Here is a 20,832-nt window from a genome sequence, read left to right as displayed (position 1 = left end):
CATACATCGCCGAATTTTAATATATTTTTTAATTTACTAACTTTAAAAAACTAAAATTCTGTATAAACAAATAAAATAAATCGAAATAAAAATAATTTAACCCCCTGTAGCTTCAAAACTTGTATTAAAAGTAAAGCACTGTTACGCCTAAGCACAAAAGTACAAAAATATATTATTAAACTGATATTAAGCGTCAAATTCAACGAGTGGTCCTTCAAAGGTACAGCATCGTCAAAAAAGTATAATTTTTACTCCTAATAAAACAATACACTATTGTTCGGAAATAGTCTTAAGTCAAGAATGATATTAGTATGTATTATCTAATGTCAAAGTATAAAGTGCTTACTGCAGATCAAAATGTCGATGTCGGTAGGAATTTGAAAACATACAACCGTTTCAAAAAAATATAAAACAACGTATTTTCTGTGACAACGATTATAGATTCTCGTGAATGAAGATATATATGGTCTCTATATCAGAAGAACCTAGTTCTGCACTAGACTTTGCGAATGATATGTATTCGAACAGCGAATTTTTGTCACTTATACAAGGCTTATACATAAATTTTAAAATAAATCCCTGGGTTTAGCGGTCTAATGGATTCACACGAAATTAGTTTAAAAATCGGTAAAACAATTAAATTGATGAATAGATATTTTTATATAGTTTTATAACATTTACAATTATTTTTCGATGTATTATCTGTTATATCTGTTACAGAAATATTTTTTATAGTTTTCTAGGACACATTTTTATAACTTTTACAGTTGTTTTTTGATTTATAATAAAGTTTCAATAAAAAAAAATTCTGATTTAAATCACATGATTAAAATTAAAAAAATCACTTGATTTAAATCATTTGATTTAAATCATGCCAACCCTGCTGTTGACTATCTATGGATGTTACATAAAATTTTAGATTTATTTGGCCACAATTTGTTGTCTGCGCCAATGGTATATTTGCCAGCTATTATTCTATATTCTAGTCTCAGCTCTATAATTAATATAAAGTCCTATTACTTACCGTAGGTGAAGGCAAGCATACTGGAATGATATGCTGTCGAAATCTCACTTTGCGGTCCAATTTTACTAATGCTACGTCATTTTTAAAGTCCGACGGTGAATAAGCCGGGTGCACTTCCTTTCTTTCAACCTAGAAGAAAAAAAAAGCACAGTAATTAATAAATAAATGCCTTTATTGTCAAAAAATTTGACAATTTGTAGACAAAGGTAAAGTAAACAAACAAAAGAGAATATTAAAACATTATACAAATTACATTGTCAGTCTTATTGTTTAAAATAAACGTTTATAAATGTTTACAATGTCAAAAAATAAAAAAATAAAAATAAGATTCAAAAATATCTAGTAAGTTTATAGCTCGGTTTATAGTAAATATCAATTACCTCTAAATAAATTTATTTCCATGTCATTGGTAAATATAGTAATAGCAAATATTAGACCAGTGTTTACAAGATCAAATTCGATTATCAAAATATAAGTCACTAGCGTGTACCAGCGACTTCGTTCGCATCGAATTAATCATTTGTAATGGTGATGATAAAGCAAAGCAAGAATTTCCATTAACATACAAACTGGATAAAATTTTCTCACATTTATGTCGGCATGAGAAAAAACAATATGGCGATATTATTATATAACTTGGTAATATTTGAGGGGTAGTTTCATCTCGTTGGAATTTGACTTTCGAAAAATCCGTTTGCCAAAAATAAGCTTTTTACGTCAAGCAGTTTAAGCATAATCGTGGTTAATCAATTACCCAACTTTTTGGAACACCCTGTATGATTTTTTAAAAAATTTCAAAATATGTAAAAAAACCAGATAAATTATGCTTGTCCAAGCGTTTTCCCGAAAGACTAACCGTTTTTAAAATAACAAATATTGTAATATTTGAGGGGCGTTTTCACCCTCTTGGAATTTGAGGTTCGAGAAACCCCTCCTTATCGAAAATCTACACCCCACAGTCAATCCGTTTGCCAAAAATCAGCTTTAAACGTCAAGCAGTTTAGGCAGAATCGTGATTACTCAATGGTCATATTTTATGAAACACCCTGTATAAATTTATAAAAAATCTTAAAATATGTAAAACAACAAAATAAAATATACGTGTTTAAGAGTTTTTTCGAAAAACTCACCGGTTTTTAAATAAAAAATATTTTAATATTTGAGGGATAGTTTCACCCCCTTAGAATTCGAGTTTCGAAAAATCCCTTCTCATCGAACCTCTACACCCTAAAGTCAATCTGTTTTCCAAAAATCAGCTTTTTACGTCAAGCGCTTTAAGCAGGATCGTAATTAATCAATGACCAGATTTTTCGAAACACCCTGTACACATTTTTAAAAAATTTAAAATATGTAAAAAACAAAATAAAATATACGCGTTTAAGCGTTTTTTCGGAAACTTTGACCGTTTTTTAAATAAAAAATATTGTTAAAAAATGAAGAAAATTGATTTCAAATGACAGGTGATTGTGCATTTTTTTCGAGTTGTATAATATTGAACTTTTAACTAACTCTGAGCGTGTGGTAGGTAGATAAAGATCTTGCTTGATCTTTGATAATGATTATTAAATGCTGACTGAAAGCACAGACTGTCTACCCTTCCATAAGTTTACCGGGTTCGTCTCAAAAGTGGCTCACCCAAAAAAAAACGAGACTTGGTATGTTAGTATATGACATAAACTAGGATTGATTTACGTATTCAATTGTTTTTGGTCACTTCCTGTTTCACCGGAAATGACTACAACTTTTGATTTTTAAATGGCATCCTCGGTATTTTTTTACTTTATTCGATAGAAAATGACACTCTATATAAAATAGTATATCATATGTCACCTTTTGAAATCACTTTAAAAAAATCGTATTTTAAATTTCAATCTATAGAGTGCCATTGGCTGTGTTAAGCACACTAATTTTTAAGGAGCCTTAGAAAAATAGACTAGATCGTCTAATCGTGTCTTGTTCTAGATGCTTAAAAGATTCGCCCAAATCGTATTTTTAATCATATCTCAATTTTTTTTAAATTGAGCAAGTGTAGCTCATTAGCATATTTGGAAAAAAGCATTTTTTACGAATAATTTGGAACCACGCTCTTGGTATTTCCAGTCAAATTGTCGTTATGAAGTGCCTATTATAATTTCAAATAAACCAAATGCAAAAATGTCAAAAGTTGACATATAATATTTTTTTAGATTTTATATATGATTCGATTGAGAGTGTCATTTTCAATCGAATAGAGAAAAAAAATACCTAGGGTGTCATTTAGAATTCAAAAGTTGAAGTCATTTCCGGTGAAACAGGAAGTGATAAAAAATCATTGAATACGTCTATCAATCCTAATTTATGTCATACTTTTGAAAAAAAACTTTTCAAACGCACCCGGTAGGTAGACTGAAGAAATTACACATCTACTTTTTTTAAAAACTCAGTAATACTTTTTTTCAACTTGTAGCAAACTTTTCTGGCACACCCTATATATTTAATATACAGTATATTCCCTGATTGATTTATAAGAGGAAAAACTTTTTTATTACTGATATTTTGAGAAAAATGCATTCTTCATAAAAAAATTCCTTTTTTTGAAATTTGATTTTCAGGACTTTGAAAAAATTCAACCATCTATACAGGGTGTTTCAAAAAATATGTGTCATCTCTCGTGAGGAGATTCCTCACGTAAAAATAAGATTTATTTTTCATATCAACATAGGTCCGATTCTGCTTTGTTTCGTAGCTACAGGGTGACAAAGTCTTAATATTTTTTCGATTCATTATAATTTTCTTCCAAGTGCTTTTAGCATCTCGAATGAAATTTTGAGGATAAAATTTACTAAAGTGTAACATATTTTAAAGCTAAAAAATAACGACATATTCAACAGGGACGTGCGTATGGGTTATCACTGGAATATTTTTCTAAAAAGTACACTACTGACTTTTTTCTCTTATTAGCGAAATAGTGTAAGCAATTTAATGCCGAATAAAAGTTGCGTCTTGATATTTTGTCGATTTCGGCCTCCTTGATGAGATTTTGAACAGAATTTTATTAATTTACCAAGTCAAATAGCACACATTAGGTATCCTATAAGTATACAGATAAAAATCTTGTCCCTAATTCGTGGTACGAAAATTGTTTTTTATGACGATGTGCAAACGAGTCAAATTTCCTGTGCGCAAAAATAAACTCGCGTAAAATAACAATAAACAGCGTAATAGAGAGATATCGCTAAACCGAATAGACGTGCATGGACGTTAATAAGGCCACGTGTTATTTCCTTTACGTGAGGTGGTATTAACTCTCTTCAATTATAGTTATCCGATCGGAAAGAATTCTGATCGCGTCGCGTCCGCTATTTAAACTTAACCTAACTTTGAATTTAAAACTTTGAAATTGTTTTGTTTACTAGGTATTTTCAAACTAAAGGGCTAAAGTGCTTATTTCCAGTGCTTTATTGTTCAACGTCTGCTAGTGGGTTTAGGGCAACAAGCTACAAATTCTCTTAGAAGGACTAAGTCGTCATCTGCTGTAAACCTAAGACTCTTTATAGGTTCTTTAGTATTGGAAGAGGTGGAATCCATATTTTGGGCCATATTTATTTAATTAAAACTAATCCCAGCTACTTAAATATCAAATTACCTAATAAAACTAAAGCAATAATTCAGAACAATTCACCCGCAGATGCCCATTTAAGCAATTTTTAAACGTTATCAGAGGTTATTTAGAAAGAGCGCTTGGTCTAATTGATCCGCAAATTACGTCAGGCGGTAACGTTATTAGGGGATGTTGCGTTAAAAATTGACTCGCGCATATCGTAACCATGATAAGGTACACGTAAATACTGGATGACGCTATTCGATTTTCCGATATCTCTCTAATAACTGTGCCGGTCAGGCGCTGTGCACAATTTTAGAGGCCTTAAGTGGGCGTGCTATGTGCGCAAACTAGTCACCTAACTAGTGCCCGATTCCGAAAATTGGAACCACGAAAAACAATAAAGAAAAAACAAAGATTATAATCTGTATAATCTGTGCTAATAGCAATCCTCGTCAAAAAATATGAAAAAAAGTTCCTATAAACACGGGTATACAAATGCATAGTTTTAGATTTACAGGGTGTTAAAAAATTTTAAAATTAGGTTGTTGTTCTTTTAAAGAGAATCCGGGGACATACTGTATAAACAACTACCCCCACACATATGCCTTTAATTCATCTTACCGTGTATTCCTCATAATTGAGCTTCTCATTCTGGTCGCGTACGTCCCATTCGCCCAGTCGTATGCGAATGTTGCTGTTGCCGGTCCTGTAAATTAAAGGAAATTAGATTTTCCAGGTTTCCCCCTTTGGCCCGTTCCAGACAAAAAGGCGAAAAGGTCTCGAACTGGAAATCGAGTTAGGCGAGTTATCCGAAAGTCCGCGGCGTATTTTTGTTGGATAACTCTAGGCGAGTAATTTTGAGGAAGTAATTTTAAAGGCGTTAAAGTTGTTGATAAATTAATTATGGTCGAAAGAAAAAAGAACTATATTTAGGTAAGATTTCCACAGACGATGATAGAAAAGAGGAAGATAGCGTCCATACCAATGCATGTAATTCACTAAAAAAAGTTAACTATGGATGGGTTTATACAGGGTGATCCGAACTATATTCCGGTAAGTTCGGCAGCATATTCTGCCGATAAAATTAAGTAAAAAAGTTCGTATAAACGGATGTCCTAAATGCTTAGTTTTGGAGATACAGGGTGTATAGAAGTTTCATTTTTATTTCGATTTTCTTTTCAAATAATTTCTGAAGTAACGTCAATATTTGGATGAAAATTGATATACGAACCCTAACAACTATATGTTGGGACAAGGTCTTTTTTTGCAATAAAAATAGTAATTTGTTAAAACGACTCAATTTATTTTGTTTATTGTTCTAAATTCAAACATTACAATATGATCTAGACAATTTTACTATATTTTTATAACTTTGCAAACAAATCACTTTTGATAATAGCTTATTTTACCAAAATCAAGCCAAATTTGCTGACAACTATATATTGGGACAGCACAACAAGAAATTTGTTTAATACGGAGTTACATTACCTTTCGCCTTAACAACTGTCTGAACTCTTAATGGCATTGTATTTACCAAAGATTGGCACATTTGAGGAGAAAAATTATCCCAAATTTCCTGCAGTTTTGTCCGCAAATCAGAAATTGTGCGTTGAGGGTGGTTTCTTAAATATTGCTTCATTTTATGCCACACAGTTTCTATAACATCGACGTCCGGACTATTTGCAGGATAGGATAGAACTTTTATATTATTATTACCGAACCAATTTTTAGTTGATTTTGCTGAATGGCACTTTGCTGATGCTCCATCTCGTTGAAAAATATAGTCTTCGTTTGGAAACAATTCTTGAGCACTAGGCAAAAGTGAAGTCTCAAGTATATGTTGATATTTTTGGGCGTTAACAGTGCCATCTATAAAATTTAATTTGCCCAAACCTCTTGCTGACATGCAACCCCAAAGCATAATCCCCTTAGGAAATTTAACAACCCTCTTTAAGCAATCTTTATGAAAGGCTTCTGCTTTATTTCGTATTATTCTTATTCGATGATCTCCAACGCAAACATAAAATTTAGCCTCATCGCTAAATATGACCTTATTCCAATCATTTTGTATCCACGATAATTTAGATTTTGCCCAATTGTAGCGATTTTTCTTTTAAATTTCTGTCAGTAGCGGTTTTTCTTTGGCCTAAATAAGAATTTGTATCAATAATCTTCAGGTAATTGATTAACCACATAAAATAAAGTTTACCTTGTAAAACCCCAGACCGCATTTATGGATATATTTTCGGCAACATTCTCTTGATATATTTAATCCAGTTACAGTATTCCATTTAACTGTTACTTCGCGAAGAGTACTTCTTCTCGCAGACTTGCAAATTTTTACTAAATTTCGTAAATCTCTCTGAGATACAACTTTTGGCCTTCCCGAACTTTTACCTCTAACGCCTACACTGGCAGATTCGCCGTATTTTTTTATTATATTAAAGACCGTGGTTTTTGGAATACTTAAATCATCAGAAATTTTTCGAATTGTTTTTCCCGTACTGTATTGACGAATGATAATGTCGCGTAGTTTTTGATTTGTAGCTTTTCCACGGACCATTACTTTGGATTAAATTAACAAAGTTGAAAATTAAAAAAATTAAAATTATTTACAGTAAGTCTCACTACTCAAAGTATCGAGTCACTTACAAGCTGTCAATGCTGAAGTAAACATAGCAAAGCCGCCTATGATATTAATTATTTAAAAATACTTGTCCCAACATTTAGTTGTCAGGCAAATTTGTCCTTTTATGAACAAAATCCGCTACTGTAAATATGGATTGATTTACAAATTCATAAAAATATTGTCAAGTTGTTTAGGATATATGGCTATGTTTATATTTAAAAAATTAAACATATATTTTTCAGTCATTTTGAAAAACCAGGGCAATAATTCCAAAATATGACCTTATCCCAACATATAGTTGTTAGGGCTCGTATAAATAACCAATAATATATATATATATATAACCAATTGATGGTTGAATAAACTGAAAAAATAATGATGAATAATAAATAAATAAATGCCTTTATTGTCAAAAAATTTTTCAATTTGTAGACAAAGGTAAACTAACAAACAAAGTAAAAAAACAAGGTACACAAACAAACAAACAAAAGATAATACAAAACATTATACAAATAATGAGTTGAGTTATAATGTAATGGTATGAAAAATCAAGATTTTATAATTTTGTCTAGGACCAAACCAAACCTTTTCTTTAGAATAGACATCCTTTTTAGCCTTTTCGCCTAAATTACATGCACGCCACTGACATATGGTCATTTTTTATACAGGGTGAGTTTTCTACGATGTTCTCTATGGGTATCTCGGAAACTACTGGAGATAGAGGGTCGGTTAAATCGGGAAAGAATTGCAGTTTTGTGGGGTCATAAATATGCGCCTTTCAGATTTTTGAAAAAGTTCATGGCTTACTAGATATTTCGAAAAAAACAAATTTCGGCTATTTTAAAAATGGTCCGTAATTCCATTAAAATCTATTTTAGACAAAAAGTTTTCAGATAAAAGTTGTAAATAATCACATCCTTAATGAGACTGTGTTTTCCGTTTTTTTCTAAAGCCTGTCATTTTTGACATACGAGTATGACACAAACTTATGTTTTTTAAATGGAAACCATAGTTGGCCATGAATTCATAAAAGCGCCATTTTTTAAGCTTTTCAGCAATATAAGCTATAATATGTTTTTTTTGCGAAATTTCTGAGTTTTAGCCAATTCTTATCTTTCTTGACTAATTTCACTTAGTTAGCATAATTTATAACTTATAAAAAAAACAGAATATTTTATTAAACGGTTCTTTACAATTTACATTACACAATTACAGTTGAGCGTTGGAACCTTTGGTGTTACATAGCAAAATAAAAACACTAAATCACCACAATACACCAAAACACTTTTACTTTTACACTGGACGCGCGTTTCGCTAACCATGTTAGCATCATCAGCAGATGATAAACTGGTGTATTGTGGTGATTTAGTGTTTTCACATTACACAAACTAAAACTTAAAAAAATATCTCTACATACACTTTAAGTTATTTTAGAAAATGCTCAAAAAATATACCGCATAAAATCTAAAATGGATAGGTCAGGTGATCGAAGAGACCCATGCAATTAGTCCACTTCTTCGTATCCCTGAGTTTGAATAATTATGATATAAATAATTTTTAACATTTCTTTCATTATGGGGAGAGTATCGTAATGAAAGTCATGTTGGAACGACTCTATTGATGCGAGAGCCTCTAAATTTAACTTTTCTAACATGTCTTGAAACCCGTTCTCTAAACAGCGTATGTAACGTATCCTCGAAAATGTATGGCCAAGAAAAGTTGAACCAATAAAGCTACACGCTTTTCTTCATTTGAAAAACTCATATTTACAATTTTTGGATATTTTAATTTATAAAGTTTGGATGTGACAGTTTGACATTTCTGAAAGCAAAGACGATTGAACTTGTTTCCATGGCTAACTAAGTGAAATTGTTTAAAAATTATAAGAATTCGCTATAACTTAGTAATTTTTGCAAAAAAAATATATTATAGCTTATCTATATCGCTGAAAAGCTTAAAAAATGGCGTTTTTTATATGAAGTCATGGCTAACTATGGTTTCCATTTTAAAAAAAACATGAGTTTGTATCATATGTCAAAAATTACAGGCTTTAGAAAAAAGCGGAGAACACAATCTCATTAAGGATGTGATAAACCTACAACTTTTATCTGAAAATTTTTTGTCTAAAATAGATTATAATAGAATTAGGGAATTTTAAAATAGCCGAAATTTGTTTTTTTCGAAATATCTAGTAAGCCATGAACTTTTTCGAAAATCTGAAAGCGCATATTTATGACCCCACAAAACTGCAATTCTTTCCCCAACCTAACCTAACCTAACCGACTCTCTATCTCCAGTAGTTTCTGAGATACCCATAGAGAACATCGTAGGAAACTCACCCTGTATAGTTAGTTCATTATAGTTTATCATAGTCACGTCGCAACCTTTTCTTTAGAGCAGACAAACTTTTTAGCCTTTTCGCCTAAATTATATGCACGCCACAGACGTACAGTCAATTTTCTCAATACTTACGTAGCTACACAATGAGCTGCGGTTATGATCCACCTTTCGTTGAGCAGTGCTCCACCACAAGCCAATTTTTTTGACAAAAATCCTGTTTTAATCAATGCGACTTGCCAAGGATGGGATCCGAAACCTGTAGAATGTCCACCGACTATCCTATTGGATCTTGTGTGTAATTCTCCACAACCTGCAACAATAAACAATGCCTACATTAGTATAAAAGTAAATATGTTTGATTTGTCCCCCAGAAGAATGCTTGGTGTGATTTTTTAATCATTTTTCAGTAGCAGAAGTAAAAAGGTGAGGAGAATGTGCCTGAAAAACATATACCTGGTGTATTTATTCAAACAAGAATTTATTTTTTCCAACATCAGGTTGACCGACAGTTCTGAAAAAGATTCATATTATATTTCCTGGTTGGGATTTTAACTAAAATATTTAGGACACAGCCAATGGACAGACGATTTTTTACATGGAACGTAGCCAAGCTTTGTTTTCCAATGCAACACCCTGTATATTTTAGGATAAATCGAAGCAGATTTAAATGGCTCTTTTAAACTATATTAGGGTTTCCCATATCTATCTATAATCTATAATAGCTCAGATTTTGAATAAAAAGCGATTTTTCAATAAAATGGCAATTAAATGGCGAATAAGGTGCGCCACCCTGTATACAGCAATAACTCTAACTTCATTATGAAAATAAATTTCAACTAATTATTATCCTGCAATTCAGTGAGAACTAAAATAAGTAATAAAAGAAAATCCCAGGCAGGAAACCTTATAACTATAGACCTTTTTCAAAACAGTAGCTCACCCCGTAGAAGTCAGTCCCAGAAAATATAATGTTGACGTGCTAGAAAATGGTGCAAACTCCGACAGTCGTGACATTCCTATAGTGCCTACAGAAAAGCTATTAAGTTAAAAATTGCCGAAAAACACAGTTAGTTACCAATGTTGCCATAGGGCTCAATAAAACCCTGACCTCCTGACCCCTGCTGACCATGATAATCATAATTATCATTTTCTTCACTCTCATATCCATCACCAGACACACCCACAGCACCGTGCTGCGTCACAGGCCTGTTGTTAATGTACAGACTCACTGGATAACCGCTCAGATTTGGTTTAGGCCTGCCAGGTCTAAAATCTTGTTCTTGTTGCGGTCTTTGAATGGGTTTTTGTTGGTGATGAAAGGGTGGCCTGTCGATATCATTGGACTCAGGGCGGTTGTCTTCGTAGCTATCGGGTGGGTAGACGCTAACCAGATGGTAAACGTCGGAGTCTTAGCGGTGGAGTGGGGGAAGTACAGTGAAATTTGGAGAAAACAAGACACAAAAAATAATGTTAGTTACTTTGCTAGGCCACAAAAAGTTAATGGTCCTTACAGTTAGTTACTAAGTCAATTGATATTTTTCGTCTATTCAAACGAAAGAACGTATGACAGAAACAGTGATCTGTGATTTTAATTTAAAAGAAAATTGTTTATTTCAGTCAAATTTTTGATTTTTTCTGTTGAAATCCCCTCATTTATCGAGATGATACCATAAAATTGATAATTGTACCGGGTGGCCAACTCAGAATGGACGCCGGCTGTATCTCAGAAACTACTTATCGTATAACATTGGGAAAAAAATTCTAATAAGTAAATCGACAAAGAGAAATCGCTGGAAATTATTTTCAAGTTCGAAAAATTCCCGTTAGGGGGCGTTTCTCTAATATCCAATCAGAAAACAGGGCTTCTCTCAAAAATATGCAGGTGAACAGGTATTTTAAATAGTACTGTTGTAATCATCGAGAAATTTGTATTTTTTTTTTGATAAAGAGTATTTTGCTCTATCTCATAAAATAAAGTGGTGGGGGGAAGGTTAACTTGCTTTTATTAAAATAAGGATAACTCTGGTTTGAGTTACGCGATTTAAACAAACTAGGGCTCGTTTAAAAGAGCTTTTCTTCCTTAAAAATATCCAGTATAAATTTTGTTTCCACAATTTTTTTCGTGGTAGCTAGAGGGCGCTTTTTGACATCATAACAGATATTGCGCTTTTGCGTGAAAAAATTAAATAGGAGGCTATATTTCTCTTTGCACAGTTAAATTGCGCACAAAATTTCCAAAATATCAGCGCAAACCGCAACTTTCTATCTTCTCTCTAACCGGAGATATTAAGAGAACAAATCATGTTCGGCTGTCGCTTAGGATTATATGGTCGAAAAATTATCGTAGTAGGCTAGGAAACAAAAAGAGGTAAATTGGTTACATCAAAATATCAAAACATATATTTTAATTTAATTTTAATCCTATTTAATTATTATTTATCCATGTTCGTTCTTGATTCGACTCCATAAATTAAAACCCAGGCATATTGAATCCGATGACCTAGCTAGCCACGGAAATATGCCGCACTAGCGTCTCTATCTACTAAAGTAAGTGGTATCCAAGAAGCCCCACATATTCATAGCAAAATAAGCGGCCGCACTGCCTCAACTACACCAACTGCATTCATGCTGATGAATTTGCAACAAATGCAATTTCATCATGATGGATCCCTTAACAAAATTGGCAATTCATTTCTTAGGAATTATGGATAGTTCATTTCATTCAGATAATTAAAAAAATCCAGTCATTCGCCATCCTAGAATTCCTGCGTAAATATTTACCAACCAACGGTCTTGGTGCTAAACTACTTGCATCAAGGGTAGATTTGGACCAGTAGTGCATATTGTTAAGATTCGCACCTTCGCTCGGTGTTATATGAAAAGTGACCCAAACGACATAAGCTTTATAATATAATAATAAATAACACAAAAAAATCACGAAAAGAAGTGAAATCAAGGACGAACTTGGATTAACAACTAAATGACGTTACATGAAATAAACCCCTAGTTTTCGGCCATACGAAATTCGGCCGTTTTCTGTTAAAAGCAATATGGCGGCACAAAATTCGTAGAAATTTTAATAAAATTATTGATTTTTGGACATTTTAATCTGAGACGTATAATTAATCAAAAGAAATTCGTAAAAATTATATGGATGTATGATAATGTTACATAAACACGTTTAAATAATTCTGACGTAATTTTTTTTAAGAAAACGCCCGAAATTCGGATGCATGAAAACTGAACTTAAACGTTTTGATATTTTGACGTAACCAGTTTACCTCTTTTTATTTCCTAGCCTACTACTATAAATTTTAGACCATATAATCCTAAACAGCAGCCTAACATGATTTGTTCTCTTAATATCTCCGGTTAGAGAGAAGATAGAAAGTTGCGGTTTGCGCTGATATTTTGGAAATTTTGTGTTCTATTTAACTGTGCAAAGAGAAATATAGCCTCCTATTTATTTTTTTTAGGCAAAAGCGCAATATCTGTTATGATGTCAAAAAGCGCCCTCTAGCTACCACGAAAAAAATTGTGGAAACAAAATTTATACTGGATATCTTTAAGGAAGAAAAGCTCTTTTAAACGAGCCCTAGTTTGTTTAAATCGCGTAACTCAAACCAGAGTTATCCTTATTTTAAGAAAAGCAAGTTAACCTTCCCCCCACCACTTTATTTTATGAGATAGAGCAAAATACTCTATATCAAAAAAAATACAAATTTCTCGATGATTACAACAGTAATATTTAAAATACCTGTTCACCTGCATATTTTTGAGAGAAGCCCTGTTTTCTGATTGGATATTAGAGAAACGCCCCCTAGCGGGAATTTTTCGAACTTGAAAATAATTTCCAGCGATTTCTCGTGGTCGATTTACTTATTAGAATATTTTTCCCAAAGTTATACGATAAGTAGTTTCTGATATACAGCCGGCGTCCATTCTTAGTTGGCCACCCGGTACAAAGAACTAGAAGATTTATTTGCACAACTGGAAATGTTTCATAACTTGACTTATAAAATTGTAATATAATATATTTATATAATTTGATCAAAAACTCAATAAGGACGATATATATACAGGGTGTATCAGGCTGAACTCACATTAGATAGAACTCAAATATCTCGATCGGAGCTTTTTTGTCCTAGATCGTATATACTTACATGGATAAATCAACGCCATAAGTTTAGCATTAAAAATATGTTGCTAACATCACAACATGCCATTTTCAAACCTTCTTTATTGCACTTATGAAACGTTCAATAGGTTTGTCTCTCTCGAGGACCTTACTTTGCGAATGCGCATTAAAAGGTCCAGGTATTTTCAAAATAATCACAATTTTAGACGGTTTAGAAAGTACCTATGGAAAGTACAAATTATACATTGTTATGGAAACCAACTTTTCATTGTCATCACTTTTCATTTAAAAAATTTGTAGCTCTAAGAAATGTTAAATTTTTTTTTCTCAAACAGCTAACTTTAGATATAGAGTAGTTGATATCAAAATTCATGAGATTTTACAGATAATTTAAATATTTATAAAATATTGGGGGTATCCATTTGAAATACGGTACTTTCGGAAGTGCCGCCATATTAAAAATATTTTTAATCCAGAGATCTCACTGGGAAACAATAATATGGAATAAGATCCGATCTAGATATTTTAGTTCTCTCTAAATTTCTAATGCAAGCTCAGCCTGGGACACTCCGTATAATATAGATTGTCCTTGTAGAATTTAAAATCAAATTAAAAAGAAAATATAACAAATTGTTAACTAACTTAAGAATATAGCGGAACTCCTACTTCGTACAAAAGCAAAACAATAAACTAGTTTGGTAAAATATGCTGTACTTCTATACCGGATGTTTCTCGAAAAGTGGTGGCTCACCCCTATAACTCTTTATTTTTCCAGATAAAAATCGAGATTTGGTATACTAGAATATGACATAATTCAGGATTGATTTACGTATTCAATTGTTTTCGGTCACTTCCTGTTCCACCGGAAATGACTGCAAAAAACTTTTGATTTTTAAATCCAACCCTCTGTATTTTTGTACTTCATAGCCATTGGCGTAACTACAGTGGTACCCGGGGGTGCCGCCCCCTCCCATGTACTGCTGGGCATCTCCCAGAGAAATTTTGAATTATGACTCATGGCTACGTATTAATTTTTATTTGCTTGTGATGTAGTAAAAATGACGTTTTCTAGTTTTGTTTATTTAAAATTATTATGTTGTATTCAAAAAATGTGTTAATTTTTATTTTTTTTAGAAAATTTGCAGGTATTTAAGTAATCTACGGGAACACGGTTTGATAACCAAGTCTGAAATTTATTGATAGAGAAATTCATATAAATGTTTTATTCAGAAAATGTGTTTTTTAATATTATTCTTCATTTTTTAAAGAACAAAAGACTTAGGTCCCCCCCAAGATGAATTGCTACTTACGCTAATGTTCATAGCATTTTAAATTTCAAGTTAGAGTACCATGGCCATAAATTTAATGAGAAATTGACTCGAAATACCAAGTGTGTGATGCCAAATTGTTTGTAAAAAAATGTTTTTTCCAAATATGCAAATGAGCCACCCTCGTTCCGTTTAAAAAAAATGAATTATGATTAAAAATACGATTTGGACATCTTTTAATCAGCCAGGAAAAGACGCGAAAAATATTAGACGATTAAATCTATTTTTCCAAGGCTTAAAACTGGTGGTTTTAACAAAGCCAAATTTAAAATACGATTTCTTTTAAGCGAGAATATCAAAAGTTGACATATGATATGTCACTCTATTTAGAGTGTCATTTTCTATCGAACAAAGTGAAAAAATACCGAGAGTGCTATTACAAAAAAAAAACAGGTGAACAGGTGAAACAGAAAGTGACCGAAAACAATTGAATAACGTAACCAAATATTGTTTATTTATCTGAAAAAATAAAAAAATTATAGAGGTGAGCTAAAACTAAAAATAATCAACATTTTCGAACGAGATTTTTCAAAATCCAGCCAATAAACCCATTTTATTAGACTATAATTCATTTTGAGAGAAAACAGATTATTTGAATTCAATCCAGTCGTTTTAATCTAATTGAAAGCAAAAACTAACGCTAAAGTCCAAAATTTCACTTTATCTGTACAGGGTGGGTCAAATTCGACGCTTTTAAATGGAAACACCCTTTTCTATAGGAGATAGACGAAAACTAATATCGGTGTCTGGAGCTCAATTTTCATCAGAAACATGATGGTGAAAACCGCACATCAATATCTGTTACCGTTTCGGAGTTACGGGGTGTTTTTCAAAAATGTGCATTTTTAACAAATCGCCCTAACTTTTTTGCTATGGAAAATTTTGTATTTCTATGAAAACATTTCAAAAGCAACTTTTTACGTAAAATTTAATGGTTTAAGTATACTTTTTTTAAAATTAATAATTTAAGAGTTTTCAACAGAATAATTGATTTTTTATTTGGGACACCCTCTATATTTTTAATTAACTGAAAAGAATTTAAAATTACCTTTCCAAAAATATAGCACACTTGATATTTTGTTATAATCCCCTTCGAAATACAGAATTTTTAAAAGTTTGCCACTTTTAACTAGTAGGCTTTGGACTCCTTATTGATGATATGTCCTTAATGGAACTCGAAAACATATTTTTCCAGCAAGACGACGCACCGCCTCTAAACGTTGAAGTTATCAGCAAATTTTTGCAGCCAATAACCAAGATCCCCAGCCGTTAAAGCCGTCGAGGCCGCATGACTTAGTGCCCGTGAATCTAATCCTATGGATATATTTGCGGAAGAATAAAGGTTTCTTCCATAAAATCTAAACAAGAATTAGAAATACTTAGCAGTTATAAGAGGGTATCTTTCACCCCTACTGAGTTAATGAATTCCCCGAGAATTGTTCAAAAACTGCCTCGTCTGTCCATAACAGAAGACGGTCGATATGTCGAACACCTGTAGCAAAATTTCATGTCTTGGTTTGCTATTTATTTTTATTGTTATTAGATATAGTTTAAATGTGTTGATGTTGGTTAAATATATTTTAAATTGTTATAAAACTCTGCATCTCTCATAGCAAATATTATTTTCATGCTCACAGCTTGAATTTTTTGCATTATAGCCAGTGCCGTTCAAATCCTACTCATTTAAAGCGGGCAAATTTTTATATACTCTATATCTCGAAGAGGAATTGAGTAAAATAACAAGTGTGTTATATTTTTGGAAAGGTAATTTTAAATTCTTTACAGTTAATTAAAAATATACAGGGTGTCCCATATAAAAAATCAAATTTTCTGTTGATAATTCTTAAATTATTAATTAAAAAAAGTATTCTTAAACCATTAAATTCTACGTAAAAAGGTACTTTGGAAATGTTTTCATAAAAATACAAAATTTTCCATAGCAAAAAAGTTACAGCAATTTATTAAAAATGCATATTTTTGAAAAACACCCCGTAACTCCGAAACGGTAACAGATATCGATATGCGGTTTTCACCATCATGTTTTTGACAAAAATTGAGCTCCAGATACCGATATTAGTTTTTGTCTATCTCCTATAGAAAAGGGTGTTTCCATTAAAAGCTTCTGAATTTGACCCAATCTAAAATAACTAGCAAACTAGCAACGTGCAAACAAATATTGTAAGAAAAGCCCCTTTAATATACCGTTTACTACGCCTCTGAACAGCATGTGGCCCGTCTGTCCATTGCTGGTAACGCGTTGCGTTCATTGCTGCGCATTGAAAGAAGATCTTATATTTTTATTAGTCCTTTAAATTTTAGTATTGAATATAAACCGACCGAGTCTCCATGACTCAGCGCGTTGAGGTTCCGCCTATCAAGCGAAGCGTCATAGTTCGAGACCTTCTTCCGATCCGCAGTAGTGAACGCAACGGGTACCAGCAGCCAGATGAACCGCATGCTGTTCCAGAGAGCATAGTAAAAGATAGGTCTGGCTGCCGGTAAACGTTGCGTTCCCTACCGCATTGACAGAAGATCCTATATTTTCATTAGTGCTCTAAATTCTAGTATTGAATATAAATCGAACATGTCTCCATAGCGCAGTGCGTAGAGTTTCCGACCACGAACCGATGATTCAGAGTTCGAATCCGGGTCAGGACAAAGACTTTTTTATTTTATTTTCGTTTATACAGTGTCTTTCAAAACAAATGCGAAAAACTTCAGGGGGTGATTCCTTGTTCAAAATAAAGGGTAGTTTGCTTCATAAACGTTGGGTCAAAAGTCAACCATTAGGGAGATATTGCGGTACAAAGATGGCGGAAAAATAATGTTTTTATTTTTTATCTTGAAAACGAAAAGAGATAGACTAATAAAATTTTAGGGAAGCATTACTGTTATGAAAACACACTTTCTGGTAATTTTTTCACTTTTTAAAATGAGTGGAAGGGGTTGAAATAAACTACCCCTATCATTCTTGTTAACGAAATTTAAAGAAAAATCTTATCAAACACATGCAAAAAAATTAATTTGATAGTTTAGTTTGTTTAGAAACTTTTTTATCTCTTGTATTTTTTTGATAAAACTCACCGATTTGAAATTAAAAAATAAAATATAAAGCATTACATGTCAGGACAAAAAACATTTTCTGATAAAGAATCTAGTGGGCTGCTGTAATTTTTTTAGGAAAAAATCTAGTCGGCCGCTGTTACTTTTTAAGATGTTCCTAATATTATTTTATTTGAATTACTCTACTGCAATACGTTATTATCTAGATGATTATTCTTATCGTTATTATCACTAGATTCTTTATCAGAAAATGTTTTTTGTCCTGACATGTAATGCTTTACATTTTATTTTTTAATTTCCAATCGGTGAGTTTTATCGAAAAAACACAAGAGGTAAAAAAGTTTCTAAACCAACTAAACTATCCAAATTAAAGCATTTGCATGTGTTTGATAAGATTTTTCTTTAAATTTCGGTAACAAGAATGATAGGGGTAGTTTATTTCAACCCCTTCCACTCATTTTAAAAAAGTAAAAAAATTACCTGAAAGTGTGTTTTCATAACAGTAATGCTTCCATAAAATTTCATTAGTCTATCTCTTTTCGTTTTCAAGATAAAAAATAAAAACATTATTTTTCCGCCATCTTTGTACCGCGATATCTCCCTAATGGTTGACTTTTGACCCAACGTTTATAAAGCAAACTACCCTTTATTTTGAACAAGGAATCACCCCCTAAAGTTTCTCGCATTTGTTTTGAAACACCCAATATATTCGATAGTAAAGTATTAAATATTTGTTTTTCTTTAAATTACCAGAATTATTTAATACTTTACTATCAGAATATAAACGAAAATAAAATAAAAAAGTCTTTGTCCTGACCCGGATTAATAATTTAATAATTGGTTCGTGGTCGGAAACTCTACGCACTGCGCTATGGAGACACGTTCGATTTATATTCAATACTAGGATTTATAGGACTAAATTAATAAAAAATATAGGATCTTCTTTCGATGCGCAGTAGTGAACGCAACGGGTATCGGCAGCCAGACGGGCCGCATGCTGTTCCAGAGAGCATAGTAAAAGATATACCAAAGAGCCAGACGTCTTAAAATACTTTCTCGAAAACGTTTCTAGCTCTTCGACTATAATGTATGTTCACAAAAAACTTACTGGCGTTATGTAGAACACCTACGTCCGAGTTTTGTGTAGGCGTAGCGTGGTGATCGCTGTCCTTTTCGACGCAGCACGACCAAATCATGCCTCCAGAGCAGAGGTCCAGAGGCCTGCCTCCCACCAGGACGCAGGATATACTAAGTCCGCACTCGTACTTCACGCCACGGTACCTACACGATTGCGGTATCACTGAAACAAAACAGATAAAGTACCATATTAGAATTAGAATTTTAATGTAGATACATGTTTTAGTGTGGAAACAAAATAAAACGAGTAAAGATATTCAGAGTGTTTTTTCAAAAGTCGTCACTATAACTTTTTTATTTTTCCAAATAAAAAACGAGATTTTGTATACCTATTAGCACAAATTACCTATAACAGATGCGAAAGAAAGCGACTGCATCGGAAACCGCTCGGCAAACCCCACACGCCTATTGAGTGGTGTAAATACACCAGTCGTTTAGTCCGGAAACCTATGCTGTGTCGTATTCGCTTGCTGGAATGACATAGTGCGTGGTTATATGTTTCTTTTTAAAAACGGGTGTAGGATTTTTGTTGAACTTTTGAACTGTTATTTCTAAGTTTTGGTAATTTGTATATCTTATTTAAAATGGGATACAAATGTGTTATAAGGAAAAAAAAGATATCTATAGTATAAAAAATTAATTTATTTAACAAAATTTAATTAAAAATGTGACAAAATAGTACCTTTCTATTGGTTCTATCGGACTTTTTTCGACTATATAAATCTATATTTGTAAACTTTAATACATCAAATATTTTCAATCTAATAAATCATTTAATGATGTGAATAAGAGGAAATTTCTCACATGGGTGGTCAAATTCTATAGTTTTCATTATATCAAACAGCCTCTGCGAAATGTTTTCAACTCAAAATTATGTTTGACTACATCAATTAAAAGGGTCTTCAAATACATCAATGTGATATTTGTCTAAAATTTGCAAAAGAATCCAAATCTCTGGATAACTCGAAATTATTTACCCATTTAAAAGCCTTTGATCATGAAAGTGGAAAAATTTGTTCATTTTATTTACTGGAAATGGAAAAAATATTTATATTAAATTTTGATGAGTTTTGAAAACATTCAGAGGCTGTTTGATATAATGAAAACTATAGAATTTGACCACCCATGTGAGAAATTTCCTCTTATTTACATCATTAAATTATTTATTAAATTGAAAATATTTTATGCATTAAAGTTTACAAAAAATAAAGGTTTATATAGTCGAAAAAAGTCCGATAGAACCAATAGAAAAGTAACTATTTTGTCACATCTTTAATTAAATTTTGTTAAATAAATTAATTTTTTATATTATAAATATCTTTTTTTTCCTAATCTCCTACGAACTGATATAATATGACGAGCAATCTATTAAATTACTGTGAGATTATATGCCTTGATAACATATTGGTGCAGATTATTTTCACCCAAACAAATAATAACCCAAACTATACATTGATGCGGATTGTCTATGAACTCTTTCTGAAGGTCACTGAAACCTGAACGCGTAATTCGGTGTTCTTTCGCATCTGTTGTAGTTAATTTGTGCTATTAGTATACAGAGTGGCGCACCTCATTCCCCTCGGTTGATTA

The 20,832-nt window shown here is 32.2% G+C and overlaps 1 protein-coding gene across 2 annotated transcripts in view; it reads right to left on the bottom strand.

Annotated features, from left to right (window-relative positions):
• Positions 1 to 20,832, bottom strand: part of LOC115888064 (serine proteinase stubble) — a 53,686-nt gene that overhangs the window by 5,761 nt on the left and 27,093 nt on the right. For both annotated transcript variants that reach the window (XM_030907635.1, XM_030907634.1), the window contains 4 exons: positions 19,214 to 19,405; positions 9,709 to 9,886; positions 5,229 to 5,313; positions 1,025 to 1,153 (listed from right to left, as the gene is read on the bottom strand). In XM_030907635.1, the coding sequence (XP_030763495.1) occupies positions 1,025 to 1,153; positions 5,229 to 5,313; positions 9,709 to 9,886; positions 19,214 to 19,405 (584 nt within the window). The remainder of the gene's footprint in view (positions 1 to 1,024; positions 1,154 to 5,228; positions 5,314 to 9,708; positions 9,887 to 19,213; positions 19,406 to 20,832) is intronic.

This window comes from Sitophilus oryzae, unplaced genomic scaffold (genome assembly GCF_002938485.1).
Source record: "Sitophilus oryzae breed Bouriz unplaced genomic scaffold, Soryzae_2.0 scaffold_682_pilon_pilon, whole genome shotgun sequence".
Taxonomy (NCBI): domain Eukaryota; kingdom Metazoa; phylum Arthropoda; class Insecta; order Coleoptera; family Curculionidae; genus Sitophilus; species Sitophilus oryzae.
This window is presented reverse-complemented; position numbering and strand designations above follow the sequence as displayed.